Source organism: Arvicola amphibius, chromosome 14 (assembly GCF_903992535.2).
Source record: "Arvicola amphibius chromosome 14, mArvAmp1.2, whole genome shotgun sequence".
Taxonomy (NCBI): Eukaryota; Metazoa; Chordata; class Mammalia; order Rodentia; family Cricetidae; genus Arvicola; species Arvicola amphibius.
In genome coordinates, this window is record NC_052060.1 from 5,664,635 (window position 1) to 5,685,361 (window position 20,727).

Sequence of the window (20,727 nt, forward strand, 5' to 3'; positions counted from 1 at the left end):
ATGGGAAAAGATCTTCACTAACCCCACGTCAGACGGAGGTCTGATCTCCAAAATAGACAAAGAACTCAAGAAGTTGGACACCAAAAGATCACATAATCAAGTTTTAAAAAATGGAGTACAGACTTAAACAGAGAACTCTCAACAGAGGAATCTAAAATGGCTGAAAGACACTTAAGGAAATGTTCAACATCCTTAGTCATCAGAGAAATGCAAATCAAAACAACTCTGAGATTCCATCTTATACCCGTAAGAATAGCCAAGATCAAAAACACTGATGACAACTTATGCTGGAGAGGTTGTGGGGAAAAGGAAACACTTCTGCATTGCTGGTGGGAATGCAAGCTGGTACAAGCCCTTTGGATGTCAGTGTGGCGATGTCTCAGAAAATTAGGAAACAACCTTCCTCAAGACCCAGTAATACCACTTTTGGGTACATATCCAAAGGATGCTCAGTCGTGCCACAAGGACATGTGCTCAACTATGTTCATAGCAGCTCTGTTTGTCATAGCCAGAAGCTGGAAACAACTTAAATGCCCCTTGACCGAAGAATGGAATAAGGAAAATGTGGTACATATATACAGTGGAGTACTACACAGCAGAAAAAAAAATAACAGCTTGAATTTTGCAGGAAAATGGATGGAGCTAGAAAACATCATTTTGAGTGAGGTAAACCAGACCCAGAAGGACAATTATCACATGTACTCACTCATAGGTGGTTTTTAAACATAAAGCAAAGAAAGCCAGCCTACAAACCACAATCCCAGAGACCTTAGACAACAATGCGAACACCAAGAGCGACTTATATAATCTAAATGGGAAATAGAAAGTAGAAAAAAACAAGATCTCCTGAGTAAATTGGGAGCATGGGGACTTTGGGGGAGTGTTGAAAGGGGGAGGGGAGCAGAGAAAAATGTAGAGCCCAACAAATATCAATAAAATCAAAAAAAGACAATAGAATAAATTATACCTAGTAAAACAATAGTAAGGACAAATATTCTATTAAATCAAAAAGAGGCAGAGGAGTTATTAAAAAAAAGAATGGCTGGGTGACAGTGGCGCATGCCTTTAATCCCAGCACTCGGGAGGCAGAGGCAGGCGGATCTCTGTGAGTTCGAGGCCAGCCTGGTCTACAAGAGCTAGTTCCAGGACAACCAGGGCTACCCAGAGAAACCCTGTCTGGGAGGGGGGGGGGTACAGATTTTATAATGTTAGAGTCAGCCCACCAATAACAGCTTTTATACATAAAGAAAAACTATAAAACTCAAGATTCTACTCCAGTTATTACATACTTGTACAAATCAATGTACCTACTGATAAAATTCTGAACAAAACACACACATAAAACGAATCTGAGGAACTTGAGAAGTGTTCTACAAAGCTGGCAGACTGGAGGAGAGTGAAAGCACCAGGGAGAGCTCTGTCTGCAGGTGTCCCATTTGTTTACTGTCGGCAAGGCAAGCTCAAGTCATTTCACTACAGACTCTCAACTGAGAAAATGACCGCATTAGAATGGCCCATAGGCAAGCTTGTGGGGAATTTCCTTTCCTTTTTTGGTTTCTCAGGACAGGATTTCTAAGTAGCTTTGGAGCCTGTCCTGGAACTAGCTCTTATAGACCAGGCTGGCCTCGAACTCACAGGGATCCGCCTGCCTCTGCCTCCCAAGTGCTGGGATTAAGAACTTGTGCTACCACCGCCCGGCTTGTTTTTTAATTTTACAGAAGACCACAGTTAAGAGATTTAGGAATTTTACAGAGATTGTGGCTATTTTAGAGAGACTATGGATATTTCAGAGAAACAAATTTTTGTTGTTGTTGTTGCTTTGGTTTCTCAAGACAGGGTTTTTCTGTGTAGACCAGGCTGTCCTCAAACTCAGATATCCACATGCCTCTGCCTCCCTAGCACGGGGATTAAAGGTGAGTCACCATTGCCCAGCTGAAGCTGAGTGTTTTAAAGAAACTGAAAATGTAAAGACTGTAGTGTTTCAGAGTTGGAATGTTTCATATTGTGGCATTTATGTTAATATAAAATCTTCAGGATCATCAAGGAAAAGAAAGTTTTATGACCTTAATAACTGATGTGTTTGTGCGTCAAATTGACAAGGGGTCAACTGTCCTGGCTAATTTATTGTCAAATTGACACAAACCTAGACGTATCTGGGAAAAGGGACTCTTGATTGAGAAAACGCCTCTGAGAAAATGCCTCCATAAAATTGGCCTAAGGTAAGTCTGTGGGGCATTTTCATGGTTAATGATTGATGTAGGAAAACCTAGTTCACAGTGGATGGTGTCTGCCCTGGGCAAGCAGTCCTGAATGTGTAAGAAAATAGGCTGGGGCAAGCCATCAGGAGCATTCTTCCATGTTCCCTGCTTTTAAGTTCCTGTCCTGACTTCCCTCAGTGATGGACTGTGACCTAAGGGTTGTAAGCCAAAATGAACCTTTGCCTCATCAAGTTACTTTTGGTCACAGTGTTCTATCACAGCTACAGAAACCCGAAGACACAGGGTCAGGACGGCTTCCTGCTTCTAGGGGCTTTGTGCTACAATGGGCATCAGTAGCCAAGTAGCACAACTTGGACAGTTACAACTCTGAAAAAAGCTGGATGGATGCCATGAAGTCCCATCTGTTGAGGAGGCAGAGGCAGGAGGATCCTCTGAGCCAAGAGTTTGGGGCAATACAGGACTACATATTGGGACCCCATCTCTTAACAACAAAACCTCCAAAAGAAAATCTAACATCATCTTGGCTTGAATGGGAAAAGACTCCTAAGCAACTGTGGCTGCCATGGGAATAGGCAATAAAGACGCCTGGAATCAAAGCCAGAGATAGGAATCTCTTCTGTGAATTGAATAAACACACATGTATTTCAGACTAGTTTCTCTTTGAATGATGTGTGCAGATGCAGGGGCTGAGATGACTCAATGGGCAAAGCAGGTAAGTCAGAAGAATACTAGAGAGCCCACAATCTACACATGTAACATTCACAGTATCCAGGATACTATTCAAAATTACTATCAAAATTAGGACATGGCCCATTCTCGAGGAAAAATCACTTAGTTGAGAACAACCCTAAAATAATGTAAAAGTTGAAATGTCCAAATATAAGCAGCCAATGGAACAGAAACAAGTCCAGAAAAAGAACTGCATTCTCAACAATAATGCTGGGATACTTCAATGGGGGAAAGCATATTCTCCTCTAAACAACTGGCTCTCTGCTTACAAATAGATAAAAGAACCTTGGTGCTGTTTGAAGCACAGCTACTGCGTCCTGCCTCAGGAAGCAGCTGGACAACCTGACTGGAGAGCAGCGCACGTGACAGAGACGCTGAACAGCACAGACACATACAATGGCCTTGAAATGAAGGGACTGGGAGCTGGTTCCCAGGACTTGCTCAAAACTGCCTGTAACTCCAGGTGCAGAGGATTCAATGCCTTCTTTGGGCCTCCATGAGCACTCATACACACACAAACAAAAATTATATATTTATATATTTACAGGGCAGGATTTTATATATATATGGGGCAGAATATGGATGACATACGTCTTTAATCCCAGCACTCAGAAGGCAAAGGGATAGGGATCTCTAACTTCAAGGCCAGCCTGGTCTATAAACCAATTTCCAAGCCAGCTGGGGCTACACAGTGAGACCCTATCTCCAAAACTAATAAATAAATGAACAAATAAATTTTCAAAAGAGAACTAAGAACACAGCATTTATTTATTTTTTTTATATTTACTTATGTAACCAGTGTTCTGCTTGCATGTATACCTTCATACCAGAAAATATCTCATTATAGATGGTTGTAAGCTACCGTGTGGTTGCTGGGAATTGAACTTATGATCTCTGGAAGAACAAGCAATGTTCTTAACCTCTGAGCTACCTCTTTAGCTCCCAGTATTTATCATCTTATATCTCAAGATTAACCCTGAACCAAAAGGGTCTCTGTGTAGAAAAAAAAAAGAAAAGGAAAAAAAAAAAAAGGTGATTAGGAGGTCCCTAGCTATCTCCATGGATACCTGAAACATATGCTGGAAAACAGATTGCAACCAACACAGGCCCTGGGCCCAGTTTGGGGAGCAGCCCAGCTATAATTACCACTGTTCGTTAGACTGTAATTACATTGCACTTACCCACCCTACCCAGCTCCTACTGCCATCCTGAGACTTCTATACCTGGGCCTTAGAAAGCAGCAAAGTAGTTGCCCTTAGGCAGCTCGATGGGTCCAGCCCTGTGAACATGATTTCATTAGCCTTGCACAGACCCTGGGTACCCACCTTCCCTCTGCTCCAGGAAGTAGCTATGAAAATGAGCCCCTGAGAAGCCCTGCAAAGTCACTCATGCAGCCCTCAGACATTGATGGGTACCTCGTGTGGGCTCACTGGTACCACCTGGTGCCCACGTAGAACTAGATACTGGTACATTTTCTGCTCTGTTAGCAGTCATGTTGTGGATATGCATACTTATCTAACTTACCAACACACGTGGGAGCCCACAGAAGTGGATCCATTCCACCTTGACTGAGGTCAGAGAGTTCAGACCTATTCTTGCTCCTAGGTGTGGCTACTAACAGGATGTTTTAACCTAGGTGGTGGTTACTTGATGTTTGGGTACTGTTTGTATCTTGATAAAGAAGACTTTTGCCTTCCCCCTCCATTATGGATTGGGGTCTATAAAGGCTATGAGAAATAAACCTGAGGTCGATCTCAGCGGTCAGTGGATGCCCTCCTGACTATCTGTTGTCTCTGATCTACTCCTCACTCTTCCCCCAAGCATGGACACGTGTGCCGGGCGACACCCCTGCTGACGCGCCAGCTGCACCTCACCTATGTTCCACAGTCCTTCCTCACAAAGAGTGTTTCAAGAAGGAAATTTCCCTTGTTGGGGATTATAACTTGCTTCTGAAAAAATACAAAGAGGAGATTATATTAATTATTTAGGTTATACAATAGGTTTATAAAAAATTAGACCCCTGCCAGGTGGTAGTGGCACACGCCTTTAATCCCAGCACTTGGAAGGCAGGCCAGCCTGGTCTACAGAGTGAGTTCCAGGACAACCAGAGCTACACAGAGAAAACAAAACAAAACAAAAAAAGGACCACAAAAGGTGCAAATTAGGAGCCGGGCAATGGTGGCACACACCTTTAATCCCAGCACTCGGGAGGCAGAGGCAGGCAGCTCTCTGTGAGTTCAAGGCCAGCCTGGTCTAGCTCTGGGACAGGCAGGCACCAAAGCTACAGAGAAACCTTGTCTCAAAAAAAAAAAAATTAGAAGAGACTGAATGCAGACTATTAATGACTTCCTTAGATAGCGACAAGGACTTAAATAACCCCAGGAAATCATCAGCTGAAGCTGAGAAAGAATTGACTTTGATTGAAGAGAAAGTATAGAAAGTACATGTGGATCATGTGGATCCAAACCTTAACTGCATTCTGGTATTATTATATTACCCTCCAAACATTCCTCTACAAGAATTTTAATGCAGAGGGAAGATATCATCTTAGAATGGATCTTTTTATCACATAAGTTGAGTAAAAAATTTAAAATTTATGTAGAAAAGATCTCCAAGTTAATTAAAAGGAAAACTGGAGACTTCATCAATTAGCAGGAATAGACCTAGCAGAAATTATAGTACCTTTCAATAATGGTGAAACTGACAAATTATGGGAAGAAAGTAAACCCTGGCAAAGAGCTTTGGGAGAAATTAAAAATAACTATCCCAAAAGCAAGAGAATTCAACTTATGAAGGGAACAAACTGGATCCTTCTTTATGTTGTACAGGACACACCAATAACTAACTAGAGCCCCTACATTCTATACTGATGCAAATAAATCAGGAAAGGCAGGTTGCAAATCAGAAAATTTGAGTAAAGGAGATCAACGCCCTTATGATTTTGTCCAAAAGTCAGAATTATATGCTATTTTCATGGTACTAAGGAATTTTAAAGAACCTCTCAACATAGACATTACCGATTTACAATATGCAGAAAGAGATGTTTTGTATATCAAAACTGCTAAATTTATGCCAGCTGATACAGAATTGGCTTTATTATTTATTCAGTTATAAGACAAAATCAGGAATAGGAATCATCCCATATACATAGCACACATCCGATTCCATACAAGTCTACCAGGTCCTCTAGCACATGGTAATACAGAAATCAATCAGTTATTGATTGGAAATGTGCTGAAGGCCTTAGAATTTCATAAACAAACATCATGTCGATAGCAAAGGTTTAAAAAAAGACTTTTCCATTATGTGGCAACAAGCCAAAGAAATTATAAGGAAATGTCCAACTAGTTCTCTGCATAACCAAACACCACTACCTGCAGAAAGAAACCTAAATGGTACTCAAAAGAATGAAATCTGGCAGATGTGTGTGTTCATTTTGCAGAATTTGGAAAGCTAAAATATGCACACCACACCATTAGTACTTATTCATGTTTTCAATGGGTAACTGCTTTGAGTTTGGAAAAGGCTGATTTGGTAATCATACATTTGCTAGAAATTATGACCATCATGGCCATAAATAAAGACAGACAATGCTCCAGCATATGTCTCTAAAAAGGTGAAACATTTTTTATACTTATTATAATATAAAGCACATTACAAGTATACCACATAATCCTACAGGGCAGGCAGTTATAGAAAGACCAAATCAAACTCTGAAGGATATGTTAAATAAACAGAAAGGGATGATAAATACTTCCAGAAACAGATTGCACAAAGCTTTATTAACTTTGAATTTTCTAAATGATAATAAGAAAGGAACGACAGCTGTGGAGAAACATTGGATAATAGAAAAACTACAGAATTAGATCAGCCAATATACTTTAAAGATGTACTGACCTCAGAATGGATAATAGGACATGTGTTATGTTGAGGAAGAGGTTTTGCTTTGTTTCCACAGAGGAAGGAAAGCTATGGATACCATCAAAATTGATAAAAATTCAATTTGAACAAGAGACACCTCTTAATTAGAAGAGATGATAGTTCATTAAGCACCATGGCCATTTAATCTAAACTAACCTATAAAACTAACAAATGCTTTTCATTTGATCCCATATAACTTGCCAAAAGAGAATCTCCCCAAAACTAGGATGGGGGGGGTTGTTTCTGTCTTTTCAGGAGAATAAAGGGAGCCAGCTAAGGAATCTGAAGACCAATGGACAAATGAGACATCTAAAGAAAAAGAACAAATCATCCAGAAAAAATGTCTCAAGAAAAAGAATAAATTGGCCTATTGGTATATCACATTTCCAACAGGATAAAATTTTATAAATCTTCCTAAATATGTTTCTCCTGTTCTCTACAGACATATAATGCAAATGGTCTTTGTAGTCCCAACCAATTAAAGATTAAAGCTGGCTTTGGAGTTGGAGTGCTGCTCTCTCCTTCTCTAAACCCAAGCATGCTTATTAAAGTGAAATCCAAAATCTCTGTCTCATGTCAAAAGAGCCATGGGATATGGGACAGAAGAAAAAAAAGTTAAGGACTATTTTATTGCCACTAATCTCATAATCCTTTGGCTTTATATTGGCTCTTTAACAGCTTTTCTTAAGGTATGAATTTTATAAGATTATATATATATACATTATATATATAATATAATATATATACACACACATACACTTTTAATCATGATATTAATGGTCATACAGAGTACTAATTCTAGAAAAAGGTTTCATCTACCTTCCTGAACATGATTTCGGGTCTGAGTCTCTGTATCAGTTTTCTGCAGTGACCATGAGCAAACCTAACAGAGACCTTTAAAGTCTCTAAAAGGAGAATAGGGCCCCACAATGACAATTCCTCCAGGACTATGATAACACCACTAAGTTGAAAAACATCACCTAAAGATCAGCTTTGGACTATAAACTTCTCAGAACAATTTCAAGGTGACTAACTGAGATGATCCAGCCTAACAGACTACTTTAGCCAGGACTTGAGACAAGCCCTGTACTTTCCCATTATGCAGAGACTGAACAACAAATGATACCTCTCCAAGGACTTGACAATTAACCCCAATTTTTCTTTTCAGGATCCCCTAAAAATACCATCACTCCCCACCCCCAACAAGAGGAAGTAAATTTAAGATTATGATGTCCACATTCCCAAGAGGTGGGATGGGTGGTTTTTAGTCATCCAACAGGTTATGGATATTTGTCATTGGTTAGGGGGGTTGGTTACCAGCTGTTATTTGATAAGCCAGGAGTAAAGTTGAGCAAAAGAGATTAGATTCAGAGTTCTTGTTTTGAAAAAAAGGGGGGGATATAGATATGATAGGATAAAAAGGTAGATTACAGAATCTACTCTGAAAAGCAAAATGGGGAAATATAGATATGACAAGATAAAAAGGTAGATTACTGAATCTACTTTTAGAAAGCAACTACTAGTTTTAAATGTTTTACATTGGACTGGACTTTTTTTTTTTTTTTTTTTTTTTTGGTTTTTCGAGACAGGGTTTCTCTGTGGCTTTGGAGCCTGTCCTGGAACTAGCTCTTGTAGACCAGGCTGGTCTCGAACTCACAGAGATCCGCCTGCCTCTGCCTCCCGAGTGCTGGGATTAAAGGCGTGCGCCACCACCGCCCGGCTGGACTAGACTTTTATATATTGTATACAAATTGTGTATACAGATACAAATTTGAGATTAATTTTGTTAGAACATACTGTACATACATTGATGGAGGATTCTCATTGGCTAATAAACAAACTGCCTTGGCATTTTGATAGGGAAAGATTTAGATAGGTGGAGTAGACAGAACAGGAAGAAGGAAGTGAGGTAGATGGCTCAGTCAGATACCACGCCTCTCCTAAGTGAGATAAGCCATGCCTCTGCTCTCTGAGACAGACTGCCGTGCCTCTCCTCAGGGAGACAGATGCGATGAAGCCAGCCGCCAGGTCAGACATGCTGAATCTTTCCCAGTAAGACACCACTCGTGGTGTTACACAGATTATTAGATATGGGTTAAAGCAAGAGATGTGAGAATTAGACAATAAGAGGCTAGAAATAATGGGCCAGGCAGTGTTTAAAATAATACAATTTGTGTGTTGATATTTCGCGTGTAAAGCTAGCCGTGCGGGAGCCAGGGCGGCAGGAACGCAGCCTGTCTGCTCCTCACTACAATACATTTCTCCTCTCGTTCAAGGTATTGTACCTATACAACTCATTTAACAATATAATGCAAATTCTAAGTCCTTGAAAATTATTATTATCCACTGTTTAGAATAAGAAATTGCAGGCTAGTAATTAATCACCTATTACAATTGAACTTTCAGTTATATTAGGCTTTTTTTGTTGTTGTTGTTGTTTGGATTTTTTTTTTTTTTGAGACAGGGTTTCTCTGTAGCTTGTCCTGGAACTAGCTCTGTAGACCAGGATGGCCTCAAACTCACAGAGATCCACCTACCTCTCTGCCTCTTGAGTGCTGGGATTAGGTATGTTTTCAAGGTCAAACAAAAATATATTTTAGACAGACAGGTCACCTTCAAATACTTCAGAGATCTACAGAATATGGCATTTAAAATGTTTTAATAACATAAGTTCTTCTTTTTCTCCTAGCAGCACCAATCTACTTTAGAGAGGATAATGGGCATCGAAGAAACTCCACATGGAGTTTACATTCTTTGTAGCAAAATGGGCAAAATACCCTTGCCTCGACTGCTGACAGTATGCTGCCCTGATTAAACAAGCAGAACACAAAAGAAAATGTCTGCCAAATATTGTCATGACAAAGGTGGAACAGCCCTTCAGAATATTCTGCTTCACAGAAAAATCTGTCAAATTTTCTCGGCCTGTAGGCCAAAGAAAGATGCCACATACTGCAGAGGAGCTCTGGGTGACTGACTGGGCAGCCACCTATTTCTATCATTTCTCACTTTTTTTGGAAGTCACCTGCTCACACTTCTTGCTTACTCGGTTAATATTATTTCCTTCTTGGGTCTCTGAGGGAGTTGATTGAAGTTGATTTATCAGATACAGAAAGCAAGTTATGATAGAAAGCAAATTAGGCACAAGACTTTGGACGCATCAAGATAGGATTGATAATGTAGTGTTTTCTCTCCATTTGTCAAATGCAAATGGACTAGACATTGTTGATGTATTTATTGCTTGTACATATTGTATACAGTTATTATACTTATTGTATATAGTCTTTCTTATATTATTTATAGCCTTCTTTTTTTATTTTAGACAAAAAAGGGAAATATAGTGGTATATTATTTGTGTTTTAATAAATAAGTTTGCCTGAAGATCAGTGCAAAGCAGCCAGACTAGTCAGCCATACAGGCCAGGCAGTGGTGGCACACACCTTTAATCCCAGCAGCCACACTAGTTAGCCACAGAGGCCGGGCAGTGGCGGTGGCAATGCATGCCTTTAGTCCCAGCACTAAAGAAGAATATTAAACAGGAGGAAGACAGCTCTCAACTCAGTTTCAATCTGAGGATTGATTTGAGGAGACATGATTGCCCATTTATGGTTCAAGGTAAAGTTAAGAGCCAGAGGCTGGCTGCTTTGCTTTTCTGATCTTCAGGTTGAACCCCAATGTCTGTCTCTGGGTTTTTATTTTTTTATTTATTTATTTATTATGTATACAATATTCTGTGTGTATGCCTGCAGGCCAGAAGAGGGCACCAGACCCCATTACAGATGGTTGTGAGCCACCATGTGGTTGCTGGGAATTGAATTCAGGACCTTTGGAAGAGCAGGCAGTGCTCTTAACCTCTGAGCCATCTCTCCAGCCCCGATTTTTATTATTCGTACTACACACCACCACCAAAAACAGACTTGGAAGAAGATAGTGCTGTCTTTTGCAAATGTAGACTGAAGACTAGCAGCTCTCCAGGAATCCTCCAGGGCTCCTGCACCAAACTGGGACTGCAGAGACATCAGCCTCATGAACAAAACAGCTACTGGATTTTCAGCCTTTCCATTGTGAGACAGCCACTGTTGACAACCCAGACTACATCCTGTAAGCCAGTCTAATAAATCACACACACGTGTGCGCGCATACACACACACACACACACACACACACACACACACACACACACACGCACGAGCACACGCACACAACACACATACATACGTTAAAAGGGGCTATATATATCTATACATACACATGTGTAAATACATTATATAGTATACATACTATACAAAATAATCTAGTTCTGTTCATTCAGAAAACCCTGACTAATAAGTACACCAAGCCATGGAATGCTAATGGAAGTTAAAATAAAATATAGGTTAATAATACAATACAGGTAAGCCTTGAAAACAGCTAAATGAAAGAAGCAAGTCACACACAAAAATCCCATACGATTCCATGCACATGAAATGTTCAGTCTATGTCAGTTTATAGGACAGGAAGTAGACTAGCATGACCTGGAGCTGGCGGAAGATGAAGGCGTAGAGGGATGACGGCTACAGGGTGCAATGTATCAAAGTAGTAAAAATGTAAAATTGATCACAGGAGCACACTCTGTAAACAATCTAAATACCACCAAACTAAATAAAATTTATATAAACAATTATAGTAATGGTTTATACATTATTAAAAATAGTTAAAATAACTCTAAAACTTTTTTTTTTTTTTTTGGAGACAGGGTTTCTCTGTAGCTTTGGAGCCTGTCCTGGAACTAGCTCTTGTAGACCAGGCTGGCCTCAAACTCATAGAGATCCACCTGCCTCTGCCTCCTAAGTGCTGGGATTAAAAGCGTGAGCCACCAGTACCCAGCCTAAAGCTTTTATAAGATTGCAAGGTAATAAAGCAAGATGTGGTAGTACATAGCTGTAGCCTCAGCTCTCAGAAAACTAAGGCAGGAGGATCATGAGTTCAAGGCCAAACTAGCTCTGTGTTAAGACCCTGCTGAAGAGAGCTGCGGGGTGGAGGGCTGGCATTCTGGAGTTAAGATGCTTTATTAAAACATGAATTGCATTACCAATAATTAAAACGTGACAGAGTGGGCTTCATTAAAATTTCTAACTTTTGTTCTTTAAAGCACTCTAAAAAAAATAAATAAATAAAAGGGCAAGCCACAGACGGGAGAAATACAAAACATCTAGAGAATTTACATCCATTACAGATAATAAATTCTTATTAACAAAATAATAAAACTCAAAATTTTAAGTGGACAGAAAATTAACAGAATCTTCACACCAGTGAAACAGATGAACAATCAGTTAGTCATAAATAAATCAATTTGAGATTCCACTGTACCTACATGAATGCCCATAGTGGGGGCTGGGAAATGGCTCAGAGGTTAAGTCCACTTGCTGCTCTTGCAAAAGACCATACCAGGCAGCTCACAACCTCCTATAATTCCAGCTCCAGGGATCTAACACCCTCCTCTCACCTCTGCAGGCACGGCACCTACTAACAGATGGCCTACACTCACGCTGACACACACACTCACGCTGACACACACACACAGGTAAATAAAAATAAAAACCAGAATGGCCAGTAATAGGAACTGATCAGACAGCTCCATGGCTAAAAGAGTGTACTGCTCTTGAAGAGGACCCATGTTTGGTTCTATCTAGAAGCTCACGACCAACTCTAGGGGGATCTGACACCTCTGGCCTCAACACTGGCACACAGACACAACATACACACACACTCTCTCTCTCTTCCTTCTGGCCCCCATCTCAAAAATAACAAAAATAAATCTTTCAAAAAGCTGCATAAGAGTAAAAAAAAATTAAGTTCAAGGATGTAACTCAGGGGGACAAACTATGCTTAGCACATACAACACCCTGGGTTCAGTCCCCAGCATGAGTAAAAAAAAAAAAAAAAACAAAGGACAATAAAGGGGGACAGGGACGGGTCAGGTAGCACTTGGAGACTAAGGCAAAACCACCATGAATTAAATGCCATCCAAAGATACATGGCCAGTCTCTCCCTGGAGAAAAAAAGTATTAAAATACCACATATTGAGGTTATAGAAAAACTACAATTCTTTACTGCAAATGAGAATGAAAATATGACAAAAGTATTTTGAAAAGAAGTTTGTCAGTTTCTCTTGAGTTTTTGAAAAAAGGTCTAAAGAATGGCCTCAAACTTACTGTATAGCTGAGAATGACCTTGAACTACTGATCCTCCTGCTCCTGGCTGCTGGGTGCTGAGATCACAGGCATATTCTGCTACACCGGGTTTCTATGGTTCTAGGGACTGAACTCAGAGCTTCATTTAAGCTCAGCATAGTTCCCCCCTACTGAGCCACACCTCCAATCCAAGTCTGACAAGGATATGTGTGTCCCTGCGTGCCTGCACGTGGACCTGTGTAATGTGTGTGAACAGACAACAGAGGGCGCTGAATGTCATCCTCCATCACTCTCTGCCTTGTTAGTCAGAGGTAACGAATTTCTCAGAGAGCCAGTAAGTTCTAGTAATAGTCCTGTCTGCCTTCCACTGTGCTAGAGTTACAGGTGAATAAGAAACCACATATGGTTTGTTCCATAGGTGCTGAGCTCTAAACTCAGGGCTTCATGGTTGTGCAGCAAGCACTCTTGACCACTGGGCTATCTCGTCAGCTGTGCCAGTGAGAAGGCTCAGCTGATAAGGTTCTAATTGTTCTGCCCTCCACACACCCACGCATACTTCACCCCCAACATACAAATAATGTAAAAATTAATAATAACAGAGGTGGAAAGTAACTGAGAAAAGGATGACGACCTCAGGCCTCTACATGCACATGCTCACACGTGTGTGTGTGCGCGCACACACACAAACACACACACACACACACACACACACACACAGACCTCTAATAATTAATCTTGATTGTTAACCTGAATGGATACAAAATTACCTTAGAGATAACCTTCCATTTCCAATGAAGTTTAACTGGAGGAAAGGACTACCCTGAATGTGGACACCATTCCTAGGCTAAATAAAAAGTAAAAAGAAGAAAGCAAATTAAGGACTAGCATTCATCTCTTCTGGCTTCCTGAGTAAGGGTGCAATGTGACTAACTGCTTAATGCTCCCAATCACCGCAACTAGAACAACTCCAGCCACCATGCCTTCCCGAACACGACAGCACTCTCAAACTAAACCTTCAATTCTCAGCTTATTTCTGTCAGTTATTTTGTAGCAGCAACAAAAACAGCAGCTAACACAAGCACATATTATATGTTTCCATGTGTCTGACAGTCAATACAAAGAACAAAATATAGAGACAGAAAATAGGTCAGTGGTTAACATGGGGAGTGATGAAAATATTCTCTCCTGACTGTGGTAATAGATAAAAGACGGACACCATAAAACTGGATATCTAGCTAGATGAATGGTTAAACATACAGAAATTTGGCTAATAAAGCTGATCTTTTACAAAAGAACAATTAGTAGCTTCATTCCTTGTCCTAAGGCTACAGAAGTTGCTAAAACCCTAGGTGATTCTCAAAAGGTTCCACAACCAATCAGGACTCATTTCTAAACTTCGTGTGCAGCTCTAAGAATACAGAAACCATGCTGACACAAAACTCATGTGCAATTATCCAGTTAACTGCCATGTTTGGTTCACCTCCCCACTGGAAAGAACTCCACAAGCATTTAGTGGTTCATTCCAACAGAAGAGATAAATCTGAGTTTCAGAGATATCGTGTTAATCAGCAGATCAGCATTCTATTTCACAGAGTACTGAACCAAGAACACTGCCCTGTTAGTTAAGCACTCTGCCCCAGCTCTACTCCCAGCCCTACAGCTCCAAACACAGGTGGTCTGTTGGCCACTCTCTAACAGAACCCCTGCAGTTCCGCAAAGGATAAAAGAATTAATGCTTTGCATGTCAACGTTTCTGAAACAATCAGAGGCAAATAAAACATAGTACAACCAAGAGAAAAATAAACAGTCTGAAGTATCAATAGCAACTACATTTTGAAGACCAAACAGCATCAGGAAACAGGCTGTTACATATCATCTAAAATTCAAGATGAGTTCTACTAATTTATAATAGCTACAAAATAGAAATATGTAGAACAGCTCACGGAAATTGCAGCCAAGAGTATGTTAGGACCATGGGGGGAAAACTAAAGAGTTATTCATGCACACAGACATCACCAAGAAATGAAAGAAACAAGATGTGAAAAGGAATGAGTATAGAGATACATAGGTTTCAAAATGACAAACCTCTATTTATCCAAATATTTTCGAAGATACCTTTCAAAATTAATCTCGGTCTATAACTCCAGAGTCAACTGTAAATCAGACTACAATTAGCAAAGACATATGGCAAAAGAAACTCACGTGTTTTTATAAAAGACCAGAATACAAACTTGAAACAGTTAGGAAATAGATGAAATCGTATAAGCAGAAATAGGACTCTTCATTACTGAAGGTTATCCCTGCACAAATCAATCAGTGCCAAGACCGTCTCGAAGTGAATTTAACTTCCTGATAGACAGACAAACTAACCTAGGTTGCAGTCTTATTTTAGTGCTTGAAGTACATTCACAAGAGTAAGGAAAACAAAAGCTGATTTTGAGGATCAAGCTGGGCTGACACTCACCACAAACTTCTCACCATTCTGCTCCACATGTTTGTATGTGGGGACCGATATGGGCACTGCTTGCTTTTCTGTGTAATCATAAAATGATTGTCCCAAGGAGTCGTCACTGGGATCTAGGTTATCAGCCTCATGAGGAGGTACAGACAACACTGTCAAGATCAATTCCTTCTCTCCTGCTCGGATCAGGTCCACCACCTGCTTGTGTGTCGCCCCCTCAACATTCACGCCGTTCCTAAGGGGAAAAGGAAAAAAACAATCCCATAAACCAGAAGGGTCCAAACACTTTGCAACTCCACCCTCCTATCCCCACTCCAGCGTCACAGTATGAACCACAAAAATCAAAAGATTCATCTGGTTCCAGAAAGTCGTTAATGTCTTTCTAGACTCTAAAGTGAAAAGCTGTTGGTGAACTTACGACAGGGAGAGGAAATGCAAACAGCGAGAGACCTACCCTTCCTCTAGTCCAGAATCCGACACATTGCTTGAGTCAGGAAAGCATGGAGCAAAGACGGTGCTGCTGGGAAGCAGCGAAGCTCTTTCAGCTCAGCAGTCTACATTCCTCATCTTACCCCGTCGTGGACAGCACAAAGTGCTGTGGGCAATTCTCCCGTTTTTACTACAGTCTGTTCACCTACACCTCGTGGAAATTTCTAACATCTATTTTTATTCTTTTTAATTATGTGTATGTGTGGGTGTGTGCATGGAAGTGCAGGTACCTGCAGAGCCAGAGGCCAGGAGCTGAAGTTACAGGCAGTTATGAATCATCCAGTATGGGTGCTGGGAATCAAACTTGGGTCCTCTGCAAGAGCAGTGCGCACTCTCTACCACTAAGTCTTATCTCCAACCCCAGGACTTTTCTAAAAAAAAAAAAAAACTTCCCTCGGTCAGGTGGTGGTTCATGCTTTTAATCCCAGCACTCAGGAGGCAAGGCAGGTGGATCTCTGTGACTTTGAGGCCAGTCAGGTCTACAGAGTGAGTTAAGAGACAGCCAGGGATACAGGGAGAAACTTGTCCTGAAAAACCAAAACCAAAACCAAAAACTTCCCTCTACAGAGACTAATGTGTGCGCGTGCATGTACACATGTGATCATCCCCAAGACAGTTCTTTTACATTATATTTTCATTTTCCCCATATCTTCAAATTAATCTTTCTTTCTTTCTTTCTTTCTTTCTTTCTTTCTTTCTTTCTTTCTTTCTTTCTTTCTTTTTGGTTTTTTGAGACAGGGTTTCTCTGTAGCTTTGGAGCCTGTCCTGGAACTAACTCTTGTAGACCAGGCTGGCCTCGAACTCATAAGAGATCCGCCTGCCTCTACCTCCCAAGTGCTGGGATTAAAGGCATGTGCCACCACAGCCTGGCTAAATTAATCTTTCTTTATAGCAAGTTATTATCATGATATTTAAAAAGTATTAATCTGCATGTAGACTGATCTCTTGCTTTTAAAGGAGCAATACTTCTTTATAACCCAACTTCTTTTGTTCTTCCAGTCAGTCTGGATAATCTCTTTTTTTTTTCCTTTTTGGTCTGGATAATCTCTCAGGATTCAATCTACACATTTTCTGCTCCATACATTTCCCTTAAAACTATGTATAATCTGCCCAAACCAAGAAACACACACCTACAGTTATACAGTAAATCAACCTACTCATTTTTCTGCCTGATCACTTGTACGCAAGACTGAAATAAGGAAAGTATAAGATTGAAAGAACAGTAATTTTGTCAAGAAAGATGCTGAGTCTCACAGCACTCAAAAACTGAACAACCTTCCCAGCATGCTGACCTAATGAGCTACCTCAGCAAAAACCACTGGGCAGCTGGCCTGGAGGGCCCTACCATGGCTCTCACAAGAAACAGGAAAAATACACCTGGCCTCTACTACTTTTATATTTAAAGCTTATCTGCCCTTTAGAGTTAGGTTATTGTTCTCAGTTCTGTTCCAAACCTTTAGGGTTTTCCCTTCCTGAAAAGGAAGAATGCTAAGTTTAGCAACAAGCCTTCCGCAGTTCCCAGTCACGGCTTCACCTCTGTCGAAGTCTGGTATCTAAAACATCCATGTGTATAAACAGCAGACAGGAGAGGCCTCAGCTATCTTCCTCCCTTCTTTTCAGTTTAACAATCTAGCAAGTTCAACACAATAACCATTAAAATCCCAGCAAAATTCTTCAAAGACCTCAAAAGAACGGTACTCAACCTCATTTGGAAAAGCAAAAAACCCAGGATAGCCAAAACAATCCTGGGCAATAAAAGATCTTCTGGAGGCATCACCATCCCTGACTTCAAACTCTACTACAGAGCTACAGTACTGAAAACAGCCTGGTATTGGTATAAGAACAGACAGGAGGACCAATGGACCAATGAACTGAATAGAAGACCCGGATATCAATTCACACATCTTCGAACACTTGATCTTTGATAAAGAAGCAAAAAATATCAAATGGAAAAAAGAAAGCATATTTGACAAATGGTGCTGGCATAACTGAATATCAACATGTAAAAGAATGACAATAGACCCATATCTATCACCATGCACAAAACTCAAGTCCAAATGGATCAAAGACCTCAATGAAAACGAGCCACACTGAACCTCACAGAAGAGAAAGTGGGAAGTACACTTAAACGCATTGGCACAGGGAACCACTTCCTAAATATAACCCCAGCAGCACAGACACTGAGAGAAACAATTAATAAATGGGACCTCCAGAAACTGAGAAGCTTCTGTAAAGCAAAGGACACGGTCAACAAGACAAAACGACAGCCTACAGAATGGGAAAAGATCTTCACTAACTCCACATCAGACAGAGGTCTGATCTCCAAAATAGACAAAGAACTCAAGAAATTGGACACCAAAAGATCACATAATCCAGTTTTAAAAAATGGAGTACAGACCTAAACAGAGAACTCTCAACAGAGGAATCTAAAATGGCTGAAAGACACTTAAGGAAATGTTCAACATCCTTAGTCATCAGAGAAATGCAAATCAAAACAACTCTGAGATTCCATCTTACACCTGTAAGAATAGCCAAGCTCAAAAACACTGATGACAACTTATGCTGGAGAGGTTGTGGGGAAAAGGGAACACTTCTGCATTGCTGGTGGGAATGCAGGCTGGTACATCCCCTTTGGATGTCAGTGTGGCGATGTCTCAGAAAATTAGGAAACAACCTTCCTCAAGACCCAGTAATACCACTTTTGGGTATATATCCAAAGGATGCTCAATCGTGCCACATGGATATGTGCTCAACTATGTTCATAGCAGCTTTGTTTGTCATAGCCAGAACCTGGAAACAACCTACATGCTCCTCGACCGATGAATGGATAAGGAAAATGTGGTACATATATACAGTGGAGTACTACACAGCAGAAAAAAATAACGACAGCTTGAATTTTGCAGGAAAATGGATGGAGCTAGAAAACATTATTTTGAGTGAGGTAACCCAGACACAGAAAGACAATTATCACATGTACTCACTCATAGGTGGTTTTTAAGCATAAAGCAAAGAAAGCCAGCCTACAAACCACAATCCCAGAGAACTTAGACAACAATGAGGACACTAAGAGAGACTTACATAATCTAATCTACATGGGGAGTAGAAAGTAGAAAAAGACAAGATCTCCTGAGTAAATTGGGAGCATGGGGACCTTGGGGGAAGATTGAAGAGGGAAGGCGAGAGGTAGGGAGGGGGCAGAGAAAAATGTAGAGCTTAATAAATATCAATAAAAATGTATAAAAAGTTTTTAAAAAGAGTGAAAAAACAATCTAGCAAGTAAATTCAGCTTGTATGGTAGGGCACATTTGCAGCACTCAGGAGGCTGAAGCAGGAGAATTGCCTCAATTCTGAGACCAGGCTATATGGCAAGACTCTATCAAAAGAAAAGTCTGTGATCCTCAAAACTCTTGACATTTCTCAAACTAAAATCCTAGTTACAAACAAACCCTTAAAAGTAGTAATTTAACCAAAAACAGTCAGTCCTTTTGCTGATGGAAGTCCCAACTTGCAGAATCTGAAGAGAAACCAGAATATGACATTTCCACTTTCCAAATAACCTCAGTTCTGGAGGCAGAGGCAGGAGTCTCTTCTTCCAGGGCAACAGGAGCTACGCCACCATTTGAAAAGCCAAACAAGAAGATGCAAACAAGGAGGAAAGAAAACTGAGCAGGGTCCTGCTCAGCAGTGGAGAGCCTGCTGGGCTCAATCAGAGTTGGGGGCTGGCATCACACTGTGCTTAAAGACATCTGGGGTAAAGAAAAAAACTAAAACCTAAACTTAGGGGTTGGCAAAGGAGTTCGTCTATTCTTTTTTTTTTAAGAATTTTTAAAAATATTTATTTATTTATTTGTTATGTATACAATATTCAGTGAGAAGTCCTGCAACTGCCTCCTGCTCAAAGTGAACCAGATCGGCTCCGTGACCGAGTCTCTGCAGGCGTGCAAGCTGGCCCAGTCCAATGGCTGGGGCGTCATGGTGTCCCATCGCTCTGGGGAGACCGAGGATACTTTCATCGCTGACCTGGTAGTGGGGCTCTGCACTGGGCAGATCAAGACTGGTGCCCCTTGCCGATCCGAGCGCCTGGCCAAGTACAACCAGATTCTTAGAATTGAGGAAGAGCTGGGCAGCAAGGCCAAGTTTGCCGGCAGGTCCTTCAGGAACCCCCTGGCCAAGTAAAGTGGATGGAGATCCCTGGAGCCACCAGCTGCTTAGACCCTGTCCCTGATGTCATCAAGGTGGCGCAAGGCCGGCCCAGTGCTTGCCCCTCCCATGCCACTGCTTCCTTAGACGTCTTCAGTTCGCCCGACCCGACCGCCTGAAGCCCTGCTGGAAACCCCAGCTCTGTAATCATGTGACTGGTCCGAATCATTGTCACCTCACTTCCAAGCTAGTGTCTGGAGCCCAGTGTAATCTCTAGGGTGGCCACAGGAAAGACCCCTGCCCCGGCGGTTCTACCTGCAGAATAAAAGCCTCAGTGACCCTTAAAAAAAAAAAAAAAAAAAAAAAAAAGAATTTTTAAAAATATTTATTTATTTATTTGTTATGTATACAATATTCTATCTGTGTGTATGCCTGCAGGTCAGAAGAGGGCATCAGACCTTATTACAGATGGTTGTGAGCCACCATGTGGTTGCTGGGGATTGAACTCAGGACCTTTAGAAGAACAGGCAATGCTCTTAACTGCTGAGCCATCTCTCCAGCCCCGAGTTCGTCTATTCTTTAGCTAGTACTTCAGAAA

General features: G+C 40.9%; 1 protein-coding gene across 3 annotated transcripts in view; it reads right to left on the minus strand.

Moving 5' to 3' along the window:
• Nucleotides 1-20,727, minus strand: part of Snx27 (sorting nexin 27) — an 81,088-nt gene that overhangs the window by 42,400 nt on the left and 17,961 nt on the right. For all 3 annotated transcript variants that reach the window (XM_038311527.1, XM_038311529.1, XM_038311528.1), the window contains exon 2: nt 15,504-15,735. In XM_038311527.1, coding sequence (XP_038167455.1) covers nt 15,504-15,735 — 232 coding nt within the window. The remainder of the gene's footprint in view (nt 1-15,503; nt 15,736-20,727) is intronic.